The sequence below is a fragment of the Equus caballus genome, chromosome 8 (assembly GCF_041296265.1).
Source record: "Equus caballus isolate H_3958 breed thoroughbred chromosome 8, TB-T2T, whole genome shotgun sequence".
Classification (NCBI taxonomy): domain Eukaryota; kingdom Metazoa; phylum Chordata; class Mammalia; order Perissodactyla; family Equidae; genus Equus; species Equus caballus.
In genome coordinates, this window is record NC_091691.1 from 51842040 (window position 1) to 51865917 (window position 23878).

Here is a 23878-nt window from a genome sequence, read left to right on the forward strand (position 1 = left end):
ATCCCGTGGTACCCCAGACTGCCCCAGGTGCCTGCATGCACAACTGAAGTTCAGGCCAACTGCTTGGTGAGCACACTGCCCACTGCCTACCCTGCCCGGGGGCCAATGGGCTTGCTCCATAGTCTTCATTGGACTTCATGGGACTTCATTTTATTTTACCAAATAAAATTAACACAATGAATATATATGCAACTTACAAAAGAAAATACATTTTTTGTAATCCTTTCCATATATTACTTGGTGATAAGAAATTAGAATCTCCAAAAATATATTACGAAATTTCTGTTACTTTCATATATGTGTAAAAACTTTTTTAATATCCAGTAGGTTATGCCCTCTAACGTCCAGATTCTGCCAGCTCTGATAAATAGATCTGCAGTCTTATAGACATTCATGCTCTGGTGCCAAGCCCGGTCTGTGACCTTCTGCAAATAAGAACATAAGTGAGAATTCATTATAGAGGCTCACCATTTCTGTACCACTGGATCTCTGGCTGAAAATGTTTAATTTCAGGAGTGATAACTACACGACAGCCTAGACTCATCGTCTCGCCCTCTCTCCCAAAAGACACATCGAACTTTTCATCAAAGTGGATCTCAAACTTGGACGCATAACCATAAGGAGTCACAGCAACTGGGTACAACAAAAACAAACATCAGTAATTTATATTTTATCATCAAAGAAATACAGCATTTTAATAAGCACAGGCAGAAAGAAGTCACAACAAAGATCAATCAGATGATTTATCTGGGCAAAAACTAAGTCTCATAAAAGAAATATGTAGCACAGTCACATATATCATTATGTGAAATGAAAATTCTTTGTACGGATATTCTTGCTTCATTGGTCAGATAAGCTAAATGCTTATTTTTACTATTATAATTAATAAAATTTAAAAGATCGGCTTTATGCCTTATATAAAATATAGGTTAAGACCACATTTAGCTTAGACTTAAATAGTAGGCTGCCTTACATGCACTTTTTAATTTTAGATTCTGAGTTCATTTAAAGTCTACTACTTGTACTCTTGGGACAAATAGCCGTATCAAGTACTCATAGGAATGGATTTTTTCAGTAAGTTGCTTCAGTTTCTTTAATGATCTGAGTAAAAACAAAATATTAGAAGAAATGTAAATGGGAGAAAATGGAAGAGCTTAAAATACTGTAAGTTTAGAAATATTCTTTTTAGAAATATCTTCTTTATAGACTGAGTAAATGCCTGCATCATAAACTCTCCCAGGTTTTATTTTCTCTCTTCTTATAGGAAAGGGCTTGGGAAAATAATGCCCATTTATTGATGGGTTATTACATGCCAGACACTTCGCATTTGACATTTCATCTAATCCTTGCAAAAACTCCATGGCATAGATATTAGTTTTTTCCCTCCTTTATATGGGGATACAGAAGTTCACAAATATAATATACAGCTAGTGCCAAGGTTTCAAAGGTATCATATATGAAATTGAAATTCAAACTCATAACTGGCCAACTTTAAAACTTAGGCCCTTTATCTCATATTTCACTTCTCTTCCTAAGACCTCTCAGTATTAACTTGAAAATGCAGGTTAACATTTATTGAGTTCACCTTGTGCCAAGTATTGTTCCAAGTGTTTAATATCTAGTAACCCAATTAAGCCTCACAATCACCCTATCAGGTAAGTATCACTATTATCTCTATTTTATAGATGAGGAAAAGCATCAGAGGGACGTGAAATCACAGCCCACGTTCACACCACAGAGCCAGGGTTTACACTGGCGGGCTGTGTCCAGAACCTGTGCTCTCAACCAAAACATTGTACTCCTTGAATTTGTGTTCACAGGCAACCACTAACCAACAGTTAAATAACTTCTCTTGGAAACATGTGTCCCATCTGCCCCACTTCTATGTCATGATGTTCCTCTGAGATCAAAAGGCAAAATGGCTTGATCAAATCTTGCTGATTGGGAGGCTGGTTCCAAAACTACCTTATGGAGTAGAGATAAGGGTTACAAGGAGGGCATGGTTTAGGTCAGAGGCTGGCAAATCTGCAAGCTAAATCTGGATTGCCTCCTGTTTTGTACCATTAAGAACATTTTTTAAGGGACCGGCCCGGTGGCATAGTGATTAAGTTCGCATGCTCCACTTTGGCAGCTCAGGGTTCGGATCCCAGGTGTGGACCTACAGGCCACTCATCGAGCCATGCTCTGGTGGCGTCCCATGTACAAAGCAGAGGAAGATTGGCATGGATGTTAGCTCAGGACAATCTTCCTCACACACACAAAAAAGAATGGTTTTTAAATTTTTTAATGGTTGAAAAATCAAAAGGAGAATATTTTGTGACATGAAAGGTCATAGGAAATTCAAACTTCAATGTCCATAAATAAGGTTTTATCAGAACACAGCCATGCTCATTTATTTACCTACAGTGTATGGCTGCTTTTGCATTACAGTAGCAGAGTGGAGTAGTTGTGACAGAGACTGTACAGCTCACAAAGTCGAAGATATTTACAATCTAGTCCTTTATAGAAAGGATTTGCTGACCCCTGGTTTAGAATATGTTTAGAATGAGAAAGACCAGGTTACAAGTCCCTACTATACCACTATATGTGGTCTTGACCCATTATTTAAAGTCTCTAAACTGTTTCCTTATCGGCATAGCACAGATAAAAAGGCACCTATTTCGTAAGCTTTGGGGGAGCATTAAATTAATCAATGCATATAAAAAATATCTTAGCATCATGTCCGGCACAATCGATCAATAAATATTAACTATTAGAACAGGACCAAGGGCAAGGAGCTTTATCTATGATATTTACCAGCATATTCCAAGTACCTAAATCAGTACCTGGCACCTGGTAGGTGCTCAATAAATATATTAGTTGAATGAATGAATAAGAGTCCTCTGCTTTCTATGTTGAGAGCAACTGCACTCAAATCAGGGGTCAGTCAGAGAAGCTCTGAAAGATTAAGGAGTGAGGTTGAGCTGGGCTTTCAGACTCTGGCTCCATGGAGAAGAGGGAAAAAGGAGAAATACGGATGGTGATATGGTAGTGGGAATGAGCAGTTCTTATTGAAGATTGTGAATGATCGATAGGCCTGTCTTGGGGACAAAGGGAGATAAGTCAGTTTGAGAATTTCCAACTATTGTGTCTCCATGTAAATCAAGTATAAGAGAAGGACATGACTTGGAATGTGCTCCTCCCTCACTCCCACTCATCATGCCCTCCCACCTATGGGATTGATATCTAATGATTATAACTTGGAATATTAAAATTAGGAGCCAGTCCATGAAGTCAAATGAAGTAGGTCATCTACAGACATCAAACTAACCAGTTAGGTGAAAAACTGACCCATGAGAAAGTATCTTCCTCAACCATTTTCAAAACTACCACTTATTTTTTAATGTTTGGGAAAAAAGAAGTTAGAGTTTGACTACCTTTTTCAGTCTGACCATGGTAAGCATCTAATTATTTGAACAACCATAGAATTTTACTTTTATTGCTTTTCATGAAAAGAAGTTCTGATATAGATGAAATGATTGAAGTTCACAAATTCACAAATTAGAATGTTTTCTAATTCACTAATCAGAATATATTAATACTTTACTTGCATTTAGATATCACTTCAAATTTCACTTCATAAATTAATATATTTATTTACTGATTGATTATCAAATACCTACGCTGTGTCTGGTGCTGGGGTTGAGAGATAAAAGGTCCAGCTTTGCCTTCAAGTGGCCCTTGGGCCAGAGGGAGAGACATACATATAACAGTTAAGAGTGTCCATTGTGATAGATGCTCTGATGGAAGTACTGTGGCCGCATCAGGAACACCTAACCCTGACTGGATGGGGTATGGGCGTGGCAGTGGGGATCAAACATGGATTTCTCAAGGAAGTGACACTAACCTGGGTATTTAAGGATGAGTAAGACTGCTCTGATATAGTCTAGACTCATGTGTGTATGTGCATGTGTGTGTGTGTGTTTGAATCACTCTGCCCAGGTTTGTATAATGATCTTTCTCAGTTTAACACAGAAAGACTTGAAAGCAATTGCCATTTTAGCCCAGCACATCTGGGCTTTTATGAAATCGGAACAAAGCAATTATATTTAGAAAGAAAATAGTAACCACAGAATCTACAAAATAAAACTAACCATAGATAGCTATTGTATACATACCAACATATATTATAATATATATTATGCATTTATTTCAGCATTATAGAATAGCTTTATTATGTTGTATTTTAAAGAGAGAGAACTTTTTAAACTCACAGCTGGGGGGCATGGTGGAAACCCTGGCATGGAAGCCAGTCTCATCCAACTCTCCCTTATATCCTAGAAAAGAAAGCAGAAATGCATGTGAACTGCATCATGGTTTATTTTTTAACAATGAGAAGAATTTTTAAAAAATGCATTTGAATGAAACAAGTCCAGCAAACCTACTCTTTACCACAACCGAAGCATATGCTGAAAACTCTCCTTTAACATTCATTGCCGAGGCCCGGTACTGAGCGGTGTCTTCAAAGTCACATCTGAAAGAATGAATGGAAATGAGTGGCTATCAAAGTGGCACACTTTGTAACTGCTAGCTGTTCCATCAAGGATCTCTTCACTAACACAGCGCTCTGCAGATCACTGGCTAACAAATGGCTCTTGGAACTTGATGAAACTACCAGCTGTCTCTGATCTAGTGTGCCATGGGATTTTATATAGTCCGAGAAATCTACTGCAGTTTCATGCCCCAGCACAGATTGGGAGGAGAACATCTATTGTCCATTGTGACCTTAGCCTGCGTTGATTTTAAATGTCAAAAATGTCAACAAAATGCTAAGCACATAAATTACAGTGTGAACAGCGCCATGATAAACTGGTCTTAAGTAGCACTGGGAGCAGCAAATGTCTGGTCTTCTACCTTTGTAGCAGTAACCACCAGGAGCACCCTGGAGGCACAGACTTCCTGCTGGCCTCCCTTAGAGTGAGTCTGGGGGCAGCAGGGAGACAGAGAGAGAAAGAAACAGCCTCTCCTTAGAGACTCCCACAGCCTCCCTGAGCCACAGACCAGACCCAGGTCATCTAATATATGCTTCTGTGTTCTAGCCTCAAAGTACAAATAAGTTATTTATCCCTCAGTTCCACTAGTGTTCAGGCCACATTGGGAGTTTCAGCCCACAGCACAACATAAGATGTGCCATTTGGAAGTTCCTCTGAATTATAATACAGAAATTGGGATTTCTTTAATAGCGGAGTTAGGGAGAGAACGATCACCATGGCTGCCTCAGTAGAACCTCCGACTGGCAGAATTGATGTGACTTTAGGTAGGGGTCAGTGCTTAGTGAATGTCACAGGGTCTCAAAGTTCTGCTTGTAGTTCAACATCACTTGTGTCAACTGCTCTGATCTGAGAAGAAGGCTATAAATCTCTTGAGGTCAGAATGATGTAAATTTTACTTTAACATCTCAGCAAGTCATGGTTTTATGTGAACTGAAAATGGTGGAAGCTTGTTTAACTTTTTCATACAGACTTCAAAAACATATGAGGAAACATGATAAACTTTTGAGGACTTGGGAATTTTGTTGTGGGTTCTGCCTTCAAATTTTTCTTTAAAAACATTCCCATGTTCGTCCCTGCCTCCAGCTACAGGTTGATGGGGTGGGTACATAGTTTCCCACAGTTCCTGGTGAGCTGAAGGAAAGAACAATTTCTCCTAGTCCAGTCTACTTTCAGCGCCACCCACCCCAATCTCCATGGCTATTATTGATTAAAGGCAAAAGAGTATGACAATGATGTTGATTTGGAGCTTTGAAAGGATAACTGAATATAAATGCCTATTTATGTAACTTATTTTCTCACTAATGTCTAAGAAAAACTCTTGAGTATATAAAAGGATAAACAAAAAGATACAAACTAATTTTTTCTCATCATCTTTGACTAAATCCAAACATAAGATCACTTTGGGAGGTAACATGGGCTTGGTAAGAATGAGCCATGCATATCACTCTTAGGTTGCACCAAGAGAAGCAAGGAAAGGGAATGTTCCCCACTGTGCTCCTGCTGCAGTGAGAAGAAGCAGGCAGAGCAGTTGTTAACTGGAGCAGTGAGAAGCCTCCCTGAGTGATTGCTGGGCAACACACATGGACCCTGATGTCGTCTTACGCGTTAATCTCCAGAGTGTGCATTCCATATCGACTTTCAATAACATACTTTCCAGGGTTTGCATGGACGTTTATCGGCACCTGGTTTTTATACCTGTGAGACAATGGAAATTAGGTGAAATAGGCTGAAGTGTGAAATAGCTTCATAATTAAAAGCACACACATGGACACAATTTTTGTTCTTGAAGGAACACCTGTAAACACAGCATTGAGGTCAGCAGCAGCATCTATTCAACAAATGCAAATCTACAGTAGATTAAATAAAATGCACTATAAATACAACAAAACTTCTTGATGAACATCCTTTCCTCTCCTCCATCATAAAAATTACATTTAAGAAGTTGATCATTCAGTTGAATCTTGCATACATAATCTTGAGTGAAAAGAGCCAGACACAAAAGAATACATAGTATAATGACTGCTTTTACATAAAGTACAAAACCAGAAAAGACCAATTAATGCTGCTAGAAGTCAGGAGAGTGATTTCCTGGGGGCTGGGGGCACATGAAGCAGGAATCTTGGGTGCTGATAATGTTTGGTTTCTTGATTTGGGTGCTGGTTACATGAATGTATGCAATCTACAAAAATCCATTAAAGTTCTACATTTATACATAAGTGTATATATATAATATGCACTTTTGTGTGTATATGTTATACTTTAATAAAAGATCTTTAAAAAAAGAAAACCTTGACCAATTGTTGATATAACAGAGAGGAAGGCTTTGTGTTGGGGGTTTTATTGTTGACTGTCTGTGTAGGATGAAAGCAAACATTCTTCCTACGAACATTCCTGCATGTTGTTAAAAACAATGTCATTGTATTGAAAGCTCATTATATTTAAGTCTTTTATTCTGTCATAAGGAAGCATGGCTCTCGACTTGGAAGAACATAAAATACCAATCACAAAAGAAAACTTCTGACAAATAAAAGCTGGCAGATTCCCTTTTTCTGACTGTCCCATCCCTAGTGAAGCCTCTCAGCCCTCAGAGGGTGGGGTTACATGGAGGGGCCCCTCCTGAGACACTGTCTCCCTAGTCCAGAAGTGGTACCACCTCCTCCTATTCTCAACAGCCAGTGGCTATGGTGCCAGACCAGGCTTTTTTGCTTAAGCCATTGTCTGTCCAAAAGAGGAGCTGGATTTCACTTGTTTCCCTTTCAGACATCCCACCTTACGTGCACAGACAATGTAAATAACAATACTAACCACAACTGACACAGAACACTTACTATGAGCCAGGCAAGGTTCTGAGTTCTTTATGTATCGATTATTAAATTCAATACCCCAACAACCACATGAGGTAGCACTAATTTTTTTTTTTTGGTGAGGAAGATTTGCCTTGAGCTAACCTTTGTGCCAATCTTCCTCTACTTTGTATGTGGGATGCCTGCAAAGTATGGCTGATGCGTGGAGTAGGTCTGCACCCAGGATCCGAACCCGTGAATCTGGGCTGCCAAAGTGGAGTGCACAGAACTTGAACCACTCGACCACAGGTAGGCCCCAAGGTAGTACTATTTTTAACATCATTTTCCAGATGAAGAAACCAACACCTGGAGAAGTTAAGTAACTTGTCCCAGCTCACACAGCTAGATTAGCAGAGCTGGGATTTGAACCCAGGCAGTCTGGCTCCTGACAACATGTGATGCTTCCATTTTCCAACTGTTTTCTATTTAACTGCATTTCATGTCTCCACACTTCTGGAAATGGTTATAAGGAGGTTTGGGAGCAGGGAAAGTGGTGGAAAGAAAGAGAAAGAAAGGGGATAATCTTCAGTCAGTTCCTTCCTCTCCCTAATTCACACACTCACACACAGGCATGTGCACACACACACACACACACACACCCCATGTCTCTGAACATACATTCATTTTCTAAACCTTTTAAAATGTATCAGTCTCCTTCTCCACCTAGCAAAATCCCAACTCATCCTTCAAGGTTCAGATCAAATGCAACTTCCTCAATAAAATCCTCCCTGAAATCCCACACAATATTAATTGTTCCTGCCTCTCCATATCAGTGTTACTTGGTTCAGGTTGCAAGATATAGCATTTATCAAATTATGGTTGGAGATGTGTCTCTTCTACTAAGTTGTCGGTGCCTTGATAATAGGGATTGTGTCTGATGCATATTTACTTCTATTCCCATTCTCAAGGAAGTATGAGTCATAGGCACACATTAGGCACTCAGTGTTTGTTAAATTGGATTGAACAGAATTATCACATGACACAATAGATTAATTGTAGCTTCATAATTTTTGGCCAAAGGAACAGAGTTCTGACAAACACATACTTCATGATATGGATAATTTAAAATAAGTGCATACAAAGAAAGTAAGTTGAGGCTGTTTGCGTCTCCGTTCCCTCAGATGTGAAATGAGAAGGCTGGACCGGCTTAAGAACCACAGCTGCGCAGCAGGTGGGCCTTCTACCCTGTCCATCGAAGCCACTGCTAGCTGTTTCCTGCCAGCCCGGGAGCAGCCTCAGACAGCCAGCTCATCACAGGGCTCCAGGCAGACAGGACTATTTGATCAGAGATGGCTGTACAAAGAAACATCCTGGCCGCTCCTAATTTTGAACATTTCTTGTTTTGATGAATGACAGGGTAGAACATGTTAATCAGCATGTTCTTGTGAATAAATTGGTTTAGGTAATTTCATACTTGACTCAGAAGCTCCCTCTTGCTCAGGTTTTTCATGTGCTGGGGTGTTTTAAGCAGTTCCTTTTAGCATAAGCAGAGAAGTATCATACCAAAGGCTGTGGCATGTGCTACTTGACCAAACAACTGAGTGACAGCCGATTTGACTTCTGACCAAAAATGTTCATATCTCCATAAAGTTTGAGTTAAAAGAGTATTTTGCAGCTCCCAAGGCTGCTTCACCTTCCTCGTTCTACCCAATTTAGCACCTTAATGCCTTTCCCCCAGCTAAATACCCACGACTTTTCTAATTACCACCTGACACATGAAATCAGTTTAAAATACACACACACACATGACACAGAACACATTGAGGAGCTTCTAGTCTTTCCTGTGGAACTCCGGATGTCAGTGTAAGAAAAGCCCGTTTTAAAGCAGCAAACAAGGATTAAGTTAGAAAGCGAGTCAATTCTATTCTCCAGGGAATTCTCCTAGGCATTCAGCTCTGGAGTAGCTTGAGATTGGCTGTCTTTAGTATTAGGGAAGAAATGAATGATTTTTTGGCCTGCTCTGTATATGCTTCACAGCTTGTTATTTCTGGAAAGTGAAATTCCAAACTGGCCAGTCATCAACCAATTTTGGAGAGTAATCCACACCCTGGGATTATTTGTCAAAAGGTTTCTGAAATTCTTGTGAATATTCAGATGTATACCATTTTCCTTATCATTTTCGTGTAGAGTCTATGAACTGTTAGTTTATGAGTTTCCATTACACTATTAGGATTTCTAGAATAACACTCTTTGTTTATGTGTATAAAACACACACAATTCCACCAAACAAATGTTTGTTTGGCTATTGGACTGACTTTGATAACAAGGGGTTACAGTGAAAGCTCTTTGGCAGTGTAAATCATGGTCAAGCAAAAAGGCTTCACTCTAATTTTTTTCTATCAACAAATAACACGTCAAAATGATCTTTAACATGTGAAATCCCATCCCAAGTGTGATTGCTGCTTAGACTCCAACCTTATGTTTTGAATACATAGCTATTACTCACTTTCAAAACCAATTAGCTGACAGAGATTTATCCAATTAGGATAGATTTTGGACATAAATAAACAAGACAAATCTAAAATAAAACCCCAAATCCTTCTGTTGGGAAGTAATTATAAATTATAAATAATTTTTAATTGTTTTAAATGTAGATTTTTTCCAAGATAATATGGTAGTAACTGCTAAATTTAAATACATTGTAAATAACGCTAATCTTGTAAAAAAATTCAGTACATAATTCTATTATGAAATTTATAAATTCTCATAATTTGCAAAACTAGAATAAGACTTCTCCAAATCTCTAGACTCTTCCTAAGATATATTTCTCATACTATTTTACTCCCAGGTTTTGAATTATTATCATGCCTGAAGACAAATTTCTTTAAGTGTCTATATGACAATGACTTTAGCGGCAATGTGAAGAATTCCAAACATGTATTTTAAGCGACTCATTTGAGGATCTAGCCCAGTACCCACAAATAGATCTGAAAACACGGGTGTTGAGTGAGTGAGCGAATGACACTACTCACTAACACCAACACATTGCTCCACTGAGTTTGTGTGAATCTCCCCACAGATTACAATCCAGAGTTCCATTGCCAAAAGTGATCTAGACTTTGGGCTGGAAATCCAATTAAATCTGGCTCTTAAAAAAAAAGTGTAAAATTAACTCAGTGCTTTTCTATTTCGAAGAGAATTTCTCTCCTCTATTTGGTATAATTTTAAAAATTTGACTAGGCAATACATTTATATGGTCCAAGAACCAGAAAGCATAAAGGGTGCATAGGAAACAGTCCTTCATCAGATTTGTCTGCTTTCTACCCAGCTCCTCCCCACAGTTAACTGCTCTCCTTAGATTCTTACACATCCTTTGAGAGTTTCTTTATGCAAGTAAAACAAATACAATATTTTTCCTCTCCCTTTAAACCCATATTATTGGTTTATTGTTATACAAGTTATTATTATACAAGTTAATATATAAATATAGCCTATTAAGTAAAACAGCTTTGGTTTTTTTCACCACATATATATTTTTCCTTCTATGTTGACAAAGCTCTCCCCCAGGATGGCCAGCTATACCGTAGTGGTGCAGCATCATCCTCTGCAATGAACTTTTCTACTGGACCCAACACCCAAGCAGGCTTCTTTCTACTCTCAAAGTGAGCTGGGAATAAGATGGCACTCCTAAGCATCTCTGCACCTGGCCATGATGAGTGATGTGTACTCCTGCCATTTAGCACTCCCCGGGTAACCTCTAGATTCCATTTAGATAGATCTAGTCAGTACGTGGGCTTGGCCAAAGAGCAGCTGTTGTGTGTTCAAGTCATTTATTAGGCCTCAGGGACTTCCATGACCTAAGGATGACTAGTGGAAACTTGGAATCAAACCCTCTATGGAAAGGGCTGTAAGGGAGCCAGGCCCCAGGCACCCATGCCTAAGGACCTAACTGCTGGTAGGGGAGGCAGCGTGACTGCACAAATCATCATCGCAAACTTATTCCTATAATTTGCCACCTTCTATTCAGGAAGGCCATTCCCAATTACTTCTTTGATACTTGTACTCAGTGTCAGGCCCAGAAAGATGCAGTTGGGTACCAAAAAGGCATAAATGCCAGCAAAGTAATCACCAGCAACCTTGGTTCTTGCTCGGGCTGTGGGTTCACTGTTCATCGATGGGGAGGGGCTTACTGAAGATTGCGTACTCTGTACCAGCATTGCAAAGTAAATCAGAGCTTCATTTAATGGTTATTTTTAAAAAGCCACCATACCCAGGAAGGTATACTAATCCCACAAGATACTAAAATCCACCTAGAGGTGGATTTACCTTGAAGCCAACGAAGCTGAAGTTTCCGGGTCTCTCACCAGCATGGGTCCCTGCAAGGCTCCATGTCTCACTTATACTACCAACTTTAAATTCGCTTTTGTAAAGAGTGCCCCCAACTGTATAAACTTAATGCCCCCACAAAACCTAGATCTGACCTTGTTTATGGCCATAGCCAATTTTCAGTTATCTGCTAGCTGATTGACCAAATTTCAGCTTTATCCAGGGGCAAATCTTGCTCTCTGAAGTACAATTAACTATTTTCTTAGTTGTCCACTGGTTCTTTTGTTTTAATATTTACTTTTCACTTGACTTGCAAGGCAACAGGACTTTCTGTGAAATGCTCTGACTTGTCCCTCCTGGGAGAATTTTTCGTAAAGAATAGAGTTGCCTTCTCTAAGCACTAAAGGGGGTGCAGGAACTGGAGAAGGCTTTTTCCAGTAAATGAACAGCCTCCCAATTGTTTCTGAGACCAATCTTGTCTCTGTGTTTAAAATGAGACTCTAGGACATAAAATTCATATGTAAATGAAATAAATATTTCAAAGGCTGATGTGAAAGACTTGGGTGGGGGAGGTCAATCGTACTACTTCTAAGCTCCATTAGTGAGGCTAACCGAAAATTAACAGTATTTCTATTTTTCAATTTAACTGGAATTCTCAGGGTCAACAGTTTGGTGATCTCATATTTTTCTGGGGAAGTTTTATCTTTTTTGTTTGTTTTTAAATCACTCCTTCTCTAGGCCAAGAAAATACAATGTAAGGAGTTTAATCTCCGACAGAGTTGGAGCTCCGCCTTTGCGGACTCACATTACTCTGGCTTAATAATACCATCAACGGTACGTGGCTGGGTTTGTATTCTAGTTGCTGTGTATTTCGTAGGATAAATAAATGCTTAAGAAATTAATATTTATCTCCCAGAGATTACTTTGTGTTCTTTTGAAAGTCATCTTTAATTTTTAAAAAGCGGGAAAACAGAGGGGACAATGTGTAATAAAAATATCTACTTGATTAAAGACTCCGATTACTCATTCAGTAACAGTATATTTTAACTCATGAAAGAAGAAGAATTTTTTACTGAACAAATAACACTTTTTGAAGCTGAAAATTTGTTAGTCTTTATGCATTTCTATAGGAAAGTTTGGATTTTTTTGAGGTGGGAAGTAATCAGTTTTTCAAGAAGACATGTCCCTTTAATAGGCCAAATTGTGCAACTCTATAGTCACAGAGAAAGGTGAGGCAAAGATGGATTGACTCCTAACTTACTATAGTTTACTTTTATACTTTAAGGCTTATAAATTGATTTTAAAACTTCATTTTCATTAAAATATGTTTCTACATTTCTCATCTTTGTTCACTATAAATTATTAGCCTGATAATATAGCTGGCTATGGTTTTAATTCTTTGGTTTTCAAACTCAACAACCCTGAAGAGCCTTTATAAATGAAAAATTGTAAGTAAATCCAATATTATCACAGGCAGATTGATATAGTAGGTGAAGTTGTTAAAAAACTCATCACCTGCTCCTTAAGAATAACCTTAGACAGGTAACTGGGTTTATCTTGTCAGCCACATCCATTAGTGCTAGCCAGGTGTCTGACCAACATTAGAAAGAATAGAAAAGAAGGGAGAAGGAGGCAGGCACTCTGCAGGTGGCAATGCAATTCCATGTACGGTCTATACTGCGACAGAGGGTGCATTTACCACCACTCCTGAGGATTAGAAAACAGCATGCAAAATACCTGGGTCAGAGAATAAAACTGAAAATGTCTTCTTAAATCGGTTCAATTGTTTTCATACCTCTGCTCTCTGTGGCAGACATTCATGACATTTGACGGGAAAGTTCTGAGTTTAGGGATCACAATGATTGACAATTGCAATAGAATATATATGGAAGGAGAAAGGGGGTACTCATTTTTTACGGAAAGAAAGTTTCTTAAGTTCCCACATTGAGTAACGTCTCCCATCCAATTCCCTCTTTTGTTTGGCTTAGAAAGCACATTGAGACCTTAGCTCTCGTGAGGAGTATAGATGGAGCCCTCTGGGTTTGAATTATTTTTTTAAAAGGCAGTATTGCTTCAAAATGATATCTATATTGTAATGGAAATGAATATTAATTTAATTTTTATGATCCATAGCAGTTATAGACATATTTTGTTTGTATATAAATATGTTGACTAAATTTTCACATTTTATATAAGAGAAAGACACATTTGTACAATAGGATTGTAAAGTATCATAATGCATGTGAGACTGTTCTTTCTTCCCATACATAAAATATTCATCCCAGCTTCCTTTCTTCACTATTCAAAAAACCTATACAAAATTGTAAATACTTTCACTGATTTTTGCATATGCTAAATTTTTCACTAGAGGTAAATTAACTTTGTGTAATCAATTCTATAAGTAGTTTTCATGAAGATAACATACCATGTGACACGAGGTTCTGGCCAGCCGGATACAGAGCAGTGTAATATTACATTTTCTTTCTCCCAAACAGTGTGGGAACGAGGTTTAATAACAAAGTCAGGAGCATGAAGAAGATTATCTTCATTTAACTTTTTATGAAATGCCTCTGTTTCTTCTAACTGAAAAAAATACATTATCAAAATATTATGAAATCAAAGTAACCTGTGCTACTAAAATAACAAGTAGAAACCAAAGTTATCATTTTTCCATTTGAAGTCTTACTTTTGTATTTAGATCAATGCATTCCTCTGGCCTCTTTTTAAAACAGACACATGATTTAATTTTTAACATTCTAAGCCTGGACAACATATTTTACTTCCCTAAAGTGAATTTCTTAAGGTTCTTCAGAATTTTAATTTCTGTAGAACCTAAAGTTTCACTGAGTTTAAAACTATTGTTTGTCTTTCTTCGTCCTATATATTCTGATGTCTTTCTCCTTCTTTTTGTTAGTTTTGTTCCTCCACAAGATCACATTTTCTTCATTTGAAACAAATCAGTCTATATCTGCACACATACATACAACTTGTTATACGCATTTCCACATTTGTAAGTTATGTTAAATTGTCTTTTCTTACTGTTTTTCTTAGCGACAGCTGTTCTGCCTTTTCTCGAATTGCAACCTTCCTTGACTTCTTCTCCAAAACCTCCTCCTGGTGGAGAGTGGACGTGGATTGTTTGGAGACTGTGGCCTGTTTGGATGCTGTGGCCTGTTTGGATGCTGTGGCCTGTTTGGAGACTGTGGCCTGTTTGGATGCTGTGGCCTGTTTGGATGCTGTGGCCTGTTTGGAGACTGTGGCCTGTTTGGATGCTGTGGCCTGTTTGGATGCTATGATTCCTTCTTCACTAGCAAGAAGATTCCTCTGGGCTATATAAGCAGCAGCTTCTTTAATTCTTTCTTCTTCCGTGTCTGTAATTCCACTGACATGCTTTTGGCTAAAATATAATAACAGCAAAATATGGATATGGCGGATGGCAGTGATAAGATTGCCTAATTTTACTAAGTTCAAATTATCAGACTTCAGACATTATATACTGTGCCCAAAGAAAACCTGACATAGAAAAACCTGGTAAATCAGGAGCTAACGCTCCTCTAATGGAAGTGCTCATCACCTTAACAAATAATGACAACAACAATAATATCTATTATGGCCCTGGTGGTTACCAAGTGCTTTTTACATATGTTTTCTCATTTTATCCCCACAACAATCCTATGAAGTAAACTGTACATTTCTATTTTAGATATATGGTAACAAGGCCCAGAGAAATTAGATAACTTGCCCAAAGTCAATTCCTTGGTTTCCTTAGTGTGTTTAAATATGATTGAGTCTATAATAAAAGATTAAGTCATGGCTTTCCTTCCAGAAACGATGATATTGTAAACTGAAATATAGTTTATTTGCCTGTGATCCTGATATGTGACTATGTGGTTGATCTGGATTCTATTACTCAGCTGATGTAATGCATTGCCCAGAGCTATTGCATATATATAAGTTTCAAATTTGCATGAGATCCTTACGCTTACTGAGTTTCTTCCCAAGATAATAAAGGTTATGTGTGTGTGTAGATAGATAGATAGATCTTCCTCAACTTACAATGGGGTTATATTCTGATAAATCCCTCGCAAGTTGACAATGTCATAAGTCAAAAATGCATTTAATACACCTTACCTACTGAACAACATAGCATAGCCTCGCCTCCTTAAACGTGTTCAGAACGCTTACCTTAGCCTACAGTTGGGCAAAATCATCTAACACAAAGCCTATTTCATAATAAAGTGTTGAATATCTCATGTAATTTCTGGAATATTGTACTGAAAGTGAAAAACAGAATGGTTGTGTTTAGGTTGTTCATCCTCGGGACCGCGTGACTGACTGGGAGCAGCTGCTTGCTGATGCTGCCCAGCATCAGGAGAGAGAATCCTACTGCACATTGCTAGCCCAGGAAAAGATCAAAACTCAAAATTCGACGTATGGTTTCTACCGACTGCGTATTGCTCTCACACCATTGTAAAGTCAAAACATCCTAAGTTGAACCATCATAAGTCGGGCACCGTCTGTACACATATTTAATATGACAATCTTCATTTGTGCTTGCGCACAGCTCTGATGAGAAGAAATGATCAACTGGCAATTGAAGTGGTGAAATTTATAAAGATGACATATTTTTATTCGTAATTGATGATTATGGCAAGTGAGTGGTAACATCTAAAAGTGCCATGCCTAATGTAGTAGCTTATGATAGAATTTGTGCTATGATTTATTAGTGCTGTCAAAAACTTTTGGATTATTTTTAACTTCCTTCAATATCTTTGTTGTCAACTCCATTAAATGTTTCAGTGAGGGATTATATTGATTATATTGAAGATTCTCTTGAAATTGAGTCTCCCCAGACCTCTTAAGGCAGAACTGTATATTTGCTTTTCTTATAAGAATAATTACTTTAAAATTTAAGCAAACACTGACATTGTGTTTGCAAGTTCCTGGCCCCTGAATCCATGTAGTTTGCTGAGGAATAAGACTCAACATTTGCCCAAGTTTGGAATTTCTCATGGAATATTACTAAAACATCTGGTAGACAAGATTAGTCCACTTTGTTTCTTACTAAACCATGTGAATACATTTTAATTTCTTTTTCCTTATCTCTCTCTCTCCAAATACTAATAAGGTAGTTTCTACTAAGGAAATAAGTAATATGTTCACTATAATTCAGAGGAAAGAAGAAAGATGGAAGATATTTTTAGCTTAGTGTCCTGACATAGTTTTTTTTTTGAGTGAGATAGGAAATGAATGAATTAATAAGTGAATACAAAACAAACCATCATGAGAATCTCCTTGGAATTCTCTACAGAGGTTAATATACAATAGAGAGATTTGAAATGAACTTTGTAATATGATGCAATGTATATAATAATGGATTATATTCAGTGCTAGTCTTGCCCCGAGTTGAGACAACTCTAAGAGAACTTTAAGTTTAAGCTCACATTACCTCCAAGAGTGAACATGTTGACACAGCTCTAGAGGGCAGAATGGAGTCACAGTCTCCTTGCCTTTTCCATTTACAAATAAGCTAAACCTCAGAAAAACTGTAAGTATTTCACATGAGAACTCAAATTCATATAAAAAATATTTTTGACCCGGACAGCACGGACACTCCCCTTTAAGTGAATATAAGTGCATGTCAGTGATAACCAAGCTATAATCTGGGTACAAGAGCAAGAACATGATGCTGACAGAAATGCACTACTACACATTTTAAATGAATTTAAAACCTCCCCAATACTCTGACTATCTCTGCTGATCTCAACTCAAAAACCAGTTGCTTACACAAAGTTAACTCAATTTATCGGAGTTTAAGAAGTAGAATTTTCAATCGCCATCCAGAAGAAATGGTATTTTCCAGAAATACACTGTAATTGCAGAATGCATCGGTCAGTCCTAGTGGGACTCTCAGCTCTTCCACTACCAGCCATGAAACTTTCAGCAAGTCACTGAGACTTGATTTCCTTGTCCAAAAATTGATATATGAATACCTCTCCAGGGCTGTATTGAGGATTTAGCAAGATAATTTATATAAAACACCAAGTCTGATTCCCAGTAAACAATAGGTATTCAACACAGGTTCATTTCTTTCCCATCCTCTTCTTAGATTGTTAGCACTGCTAACACCATTATGAATTTACTTTCAACACAGTAATAGAACAGAGAAGATGGCTCTCTATAAAAAATAAAGGAGAACCAGAAATAAAACCTAGAAGATAAATTTTTATTCACATTTTCTTTTATCACAGTTTAATTTGTAAATTATCATTTCTTGAGACTGGCCTCAAGGAGACAAAATGGTTTGGTGGGGAAGGGAGAAGACATTGAAAGTGAGAAGCTTCATTTCGTACTCACACAGGTGGAGAGACATGCCATACAGGTTAATGCTAATTGATGTGATTTTTAAACGATTTTTAAAAAACAGAGTGGGAAAAAAGTTGAAAATAAAATATTTCACTCTTCTAGCCTAGCCATCTCCTATAAGGAATATGAATGTATATTAAACTAACTGAAGAGGTTAAGTCTGGGCAGGCATATTAGCAATACAAGCACGCTTCAATGGAAAATTCACTTTAAAAAAAATCAGAGATATCAAACAAAAAGCTAAATACAGAATATTATTTATCCCCTTACCTTCCTAATTGGGTTCAGAGCAATTACGACATTAGCCTCTGAAACAATTCCAAAAGGAACTGTTAGAGAAGAATGGGAAGAAACACACAAGGGAAACAGAAGTAGGTCTCCAAAAATGACAGCCACATTATTGCCTACTGAATTTCCTGACAGCATTTGCCCTGAGAGGATGACCTCATTTTGAGTATCACCTTAGCTCTGTGACTAATTCTCCATTCAAAGGAAAATAAACAGGAAAGGCTCAGAAAGTTCCCGTTAAACTTTAATATGGTGTCTCAGACAAGTTTCCTTACAAGATTTCTTTGGATATTATTACAGTTCAAAAAAAAGTTTATATTATAAACACAGAAATTTGGCATTACATAGTCTTATGATTTAGTGATTATTTTGTTTGAAGTTTACCTCAAAATAAACAGTAATCTATTTTACATTCAACAAATAAAAGCCAGGCATTCAAATTATGATGTAATTCTTTTACTTACTCTGTTATCCAAGATTTTTTTCTCTCTAATGAGTAATAATTAAAACCACCTTGGTAACTAGGATAATTTCCATCTAACCTAAACATACCATCTGACTTTTTTTTTTAGTATACCCAACAATTTATAGTTTTGAACCTTTCTTTCTGCTCTATTTACAGTGATTATATAGTGTCTAACCACTAGCATCCAATGCTCTACTTCCAATTTCAACAAGTTACATAATTAGAATTAAGTTCCTAATCGTTCTCTTTTGTCATGTAGCCATCCTATGTGATGGCAAAGAGTTTTACAATGAACACATCTCCTTCAGACAAGAGTTGCAAGGTTCCTCAGACTTTTCTCAACCAATACACAGTAAATGCTCAGTAATTGTTAGCCGCTATTATTATTATCTGACAACATTTATTTTCTACTTTCTAATAATCAAAGCCAGGAAGAAAATGCATACGCACCGTCCTGAGAAAATGGGCACCATATAGTCACTTGGCAGATTTTCCTTCTCCTCCCCAGAGAGAAGGCTCTTCCTGGCTCTCTTTGTTTGGGGGCTCAATCCAGATGAATAGTCTTCTAACATCAGACTGGAATCTGTAAGTCTGAAACAAAATGCCTAATATTAGACAATAACCAAAAAATGCACTTAAAAGATTCAAAATGCTTATAAAAAGAAGTTTTAACTTGGGGGAGGTTTCATAGAATCCCAGATCTCTAATGTTATAATTATCTTTTATCTTTAGAACTAAAGTGGAATGAGAAAGACTTCAAATAATGCACTCTGTACAGAGACAAAAGAAAAATAGGTGCACAGTAGTTTCATGGCTTTATCCTCCTTAAAGTCTCAAGGGAACAGAGCAGGGCTTTTGTAACAGTTCCAAATATCCTTTGCTGTTAAGTTAACCTTGGAAATTTAGGTAGTCTATATAAATGGTTTGGATACATTATGCATCCAAATCCTTTCCCAGGCTTGATAAAACTGCAAAATTTTCTGAATAAGGAGCCCAGGAAATTCTGATGCAGGCATTGCAGGTTCAATTTTGAGGGCTTTATGTAGTATAGACAGACTCATCCATTTGCAGGAACACTGGACTCATCAAACAATAGAGTTAATATATTTTACGTAAACACACAGTGTCGAGTAACTCAGAAAATTACAGGGGTGTGATAAAGAACCCTTTGATCAGTTCTGTTGTGCACAAAAATCCACCCATGCACACTGGTGCAAATGTGCACTTGGAGATAGTTTCTAATAAACCAAAAAATGTATTAGCAGGCGGAAAACATGAGAGCGCAGATTGCCCCTAGAGAAAAAGAATCGATGAAACTAAAAGTACAGTCTTAATCTACACAGTTCTTGAATAAATAAAATCCATTTTCATTCAAACATACACAATTTGGCACAAATTTCAGGAGTTCACGGACTCCCTAAAGTTAATCCATGAACTCAGGTTAAAAGCCCCTTGTCTACATGGTAATGAAAGATGTTCACAATAAGGAGCTGTATAGGAACTCTCCGTCCTATCCTTCTAAATTTCCTGTAGATTTGAAACGATTCCAAAATAAAAAGTTAATATTAAAAAGACCCCTGGTCTAGAGAAAATTTGAAGAGAAAGCGAAGTGTGTGAGTGGTGCGGCATGGGAAAAGCAAGCTGCCCAGTTGAAAAAGAAAAATCTTTCAAACCACTCAAACCAATTCCCAGTCTTTAAAAAGCATTTGTAGGGGCTGGCCCCGTGGCCGAGTGGTTAAGTTCGCGCGCTCCACTGCAGGCGGCCCAGTGTTTCCTTGGTTCGAATCCTGGGCGCGGACAAGGCACTGCTCATCAATCCACGCTGAGGTGGCGTCCCACCTGCCACAACTAGAAGAACCCACAACGAAGAATATACAACTATGTACCGGAGGGGCTTTGGGGAGAAAAAGGAAAAAAAAAGAAAGCATTTGTAAAAGCAAAGGAAATTACCTAAATCAAAAGCAGAAGACAAGCCAAACACATACATAGCACAAAATGGATACATAATAGTGCAAGTACCCCTATCCTCTGCCAAACAGGTAGCACAGAACTGTAAGGGTTTCTAGGAAATTCAGGGGGTGCAGCAGCTCTGGGCCTGCTGGAGAAGGGCGGGCTACTGCCTTTAACCCCGCTACTGGAGTGGTAGCTTGGAAATGGCAAAATTCTTCCTCCTCCACTAATTACCCCTTCCCCCAGGGTGAATATCTAACTCTTATTCTATGATCAGCATTAAAACCAAAGGTTAGAACCTTGAATTCCAGCTTGTGGATTGGTTACCAATTGGAAGCCTTAGTGAAATTTGTTCCTGGCTGACTGTTCCAGGCAGCAGCAAAACGACCGCATCCTATACCGCCAGCAGGTTCTAAAGTACAGGCTGTGCTTATGCGGGTCTAAGTTTAAAGTGCTATTTTCCTTCACCTCTTTATTCCATTACTATACAAAATAAAATTAATTAACAAGTTTGAGTTTCCTTTTTTATAGTTATAGAACATTTTTGCATTTTCTAATTTCTCTCGTTTTTCTGTTTTTGCTCTTTTCCCTTTACTCTCATTCTAGTTTCTACAGTCATATTCTCATGAGCTCATCTTTTCAATGTTATTTACATCAAAACAGCTACGATTTGTCATTCTTTTTGTTGTGGTGTTGTTCTTTTTCTATTATTTTCCCTTTAAGATAAATCTTTAAAAGATGCATTTATTACATAGTCTGTGCCAGAATGTGATTATTCCATTCTCACAGATAAATCACAGCAGCTGGTTTTTTGTTTTCTGTTTTTTTGTGAGGAAGATCGGCCCTGAGCTAACATCTGTGCCAATCTTCCTCTACTTCATGTGGGATGCCGCCACAGTATGGCTTGGTGAGCAGTGCTACGTCTGCGCTGGAATCTGCACCAAAGAACCCCGGGCTGTGGAAGCAGAATGTGTAAACTCAACCACTATCCACCAGGCCAGCCCCTACAGCAGCTGGTTTTCAATAGTTGAACTTTGTGGTAAAGATTCATGGCATTATCACCAGTTTCCATTTCATATTTCATTTGGAACAACAAACTTCATAAAAAGCATTATGATGTTATGTATTATATAGCATTACTTAGAAAATCCAATTTATTTAGAAAAAACAAATCTTTATTATGCTCTTTAAAGATTCTTCAAGCTCTTGAATTCTAATAAAAATAAGGATGAGAAGGATTAGATGCTAAAATACTATGCCAACAGACTATTTTATAATGCTAACTCATTTACTGAAGATAGAAAACAAAACTAAATCAAAGAAACACAAAGTTTTAAGGAATTGACTATGTGATAATCACTGTAACTAATTATTTGAAGAAAACCTATCATTTTATTATTATTATTATTATTTTGTTATAATCTATGAACACTGAATTCTAACATCTTACTCTTTTAAATTTTAAAGTTGAGTAATCTTTTTAGAGGAGTTAACTAGAATATGTAAAATTTAAATTTCTTTGAACTTAAATGAAAGAACTAATTCAGGGCTTGCTAGCCTCTTGGGCTTTTAGTTGTATCTAAATGTTGAAAATAATCCTCTGTCTTATAACTCAGTTTCTGAGTAGATACTAAACTTGATATGTATGGATCTGGGTGAGCCTTTTAATTATTAAAACATTTAATGTTTTTCATGTACTCAGCTTAAATCTTGAAAATTCTTGAATTTCAACTTATGAAAGCAATAAAATTAAGCAATAGGTAAGGATTGATTTGTGTGTGCCAGTGTGCACCATGTGCCTGCAAATGTGTCTAGGTACCTCTTTTTGTACTCTGCTATTAATTGTGTCATGTCCTCTGTTAATATGTCTAAAGTCAGCAGAATTTAAAAAAATATTGTGGTGCATATGAAATCATCACATCTGTGACCAGCAGCACCATAGAGAAGGGATGCAGCCAAGGTACAGAATGCACTCTGGAAATATTCCAGGAACAAAGAAACAGGCTTACAGCTGCATCCAATTCAAATACTGAACAAAATCAACAAAAGATAACCTTCTGCTCTTACAACTTCGTAACTATTCTTGACAGGAAAAGAAAGAACAAAACCACTTACAGAATCCCAGAGCTGGGAGAGATCTCAGGGATATTTACGCCAGGTTTCTTATTTTATAGATGTAGCAGACCTGGAGCATCTTTGTAACTTGCCCATGTTCTCACATCAAGTTGATGGGTCGACTAGGACTAGCACCCATCTAGGTTAGTGTTCTTTCTACTATACTAGTGGTCTCCAACTTTTGTGACTGAGTATTCTTGTTCCAAAAATACTGGGGGCATGCCACCTATATATATTTGTTTATTTATAAGTTCTTTGCATATACTGTTGTATAAATATTCTTAATTTATGAAACAGTCAATCAATAAGAAAATCTTAAAGACCAAATTTGATGTTTTAAAAAAATAGAAGTGCTAATATTTCTTCTTACACCTCCATGGTTTGCTTTCATGGACTCCCCACTGTAGACACCATTACACCATGTCACTCTGCTCATAACGACTCTGAAGCTGCCATTCCTGAATTTATTCACATAAATCAAGGTTATGAAATCATCACAGTCCAGTCGAAAATAAAGCATAAAAAAATTCATTACACTTTGCATAAAGTAATATGTGTGTTCCTTAAAGTTATGTTTACAATCACCATATAATTTTGGGAAATTGTCCTAGGTTCCCCAGGATAAGTAACTTCGTTCATGCTAATGTTAACTATGGATCTGCTTAATGGTTGTACTACTTTCCAAAAATATTCTGACAACCTATCAACATGTTTCAGAAAACTGATGGGCTGTGAGCATTGTCATTTGCTGACACTGCTCCCAAACTCAGCATCACCCATCCCTATATGCTCATGTTATACTGCGTTATTGGTTTCTCTCTCTCTCTTTCCTACTGCCTATGAGCCCTGTAGGAGAGGGACAGTCTCAGTTATCTTTGTATCTTCAGCACTGTGTCTAGTGTCTGACACTGTTCAATAAATGTTTATTGAATGAAGCAACATCAAGATTCATCCTCTTATAATTATACCCAAACTTGGTGATTCTCAACACTAGCTTCACATCAGAATCAGCTGAGGAGCTATTAAAAATAACCAGTGCAGAGGTGGGACTT

At 37.5% G+C, this 23878-nt stretch overlaps 1 protein-coding gene across 15 annotated transcripts in view; it reads right to left on the reverse strand.

Moving 5' to 3' along the window:
* MYOM1 (myomesin 1) overlaps nucleotides 1–23878 on the reverse strand; it is a 158720-nt gene that overhangs the window by 87826 nt on the left and 47016 nt on the right. For all 15 annotated transcript variants that reach the window (XM_070220800.1, XM_023647558.2, XM_070220797.1 and 12 more), the window contains 7 exons: nucleotides 19212–19352; nucleotides 14681–15038; nucleotides 14067–14224; nucleotides 6135–6227; nucleotides 4425–4513; nucleotides 4254–4316; nucleotides 469–633 (listed from right to left, as the gene is read on the reverse strand). In XM_070220800.1, the coding sequence (XP_070076901.1) occupies nucleotides 469–633; nucleotides 4254–4316; nucleotides 4425–4513; nucleotides 6135–6227; nucleotides 14067–14224; nucleotides 14681–15038; nucleotides 19212–19352 (1067 nt within the window). The remainder of the gene's footprint in view (nucleotides 1–468; nucleotides 634–4253; nucleotides 4317–4424; nucleotides 4514–6134; nucleotides 6228–14066; nucleotides 14225–14680; nucleotides 15039–19211; nucleotides 19353–23878) is intronic.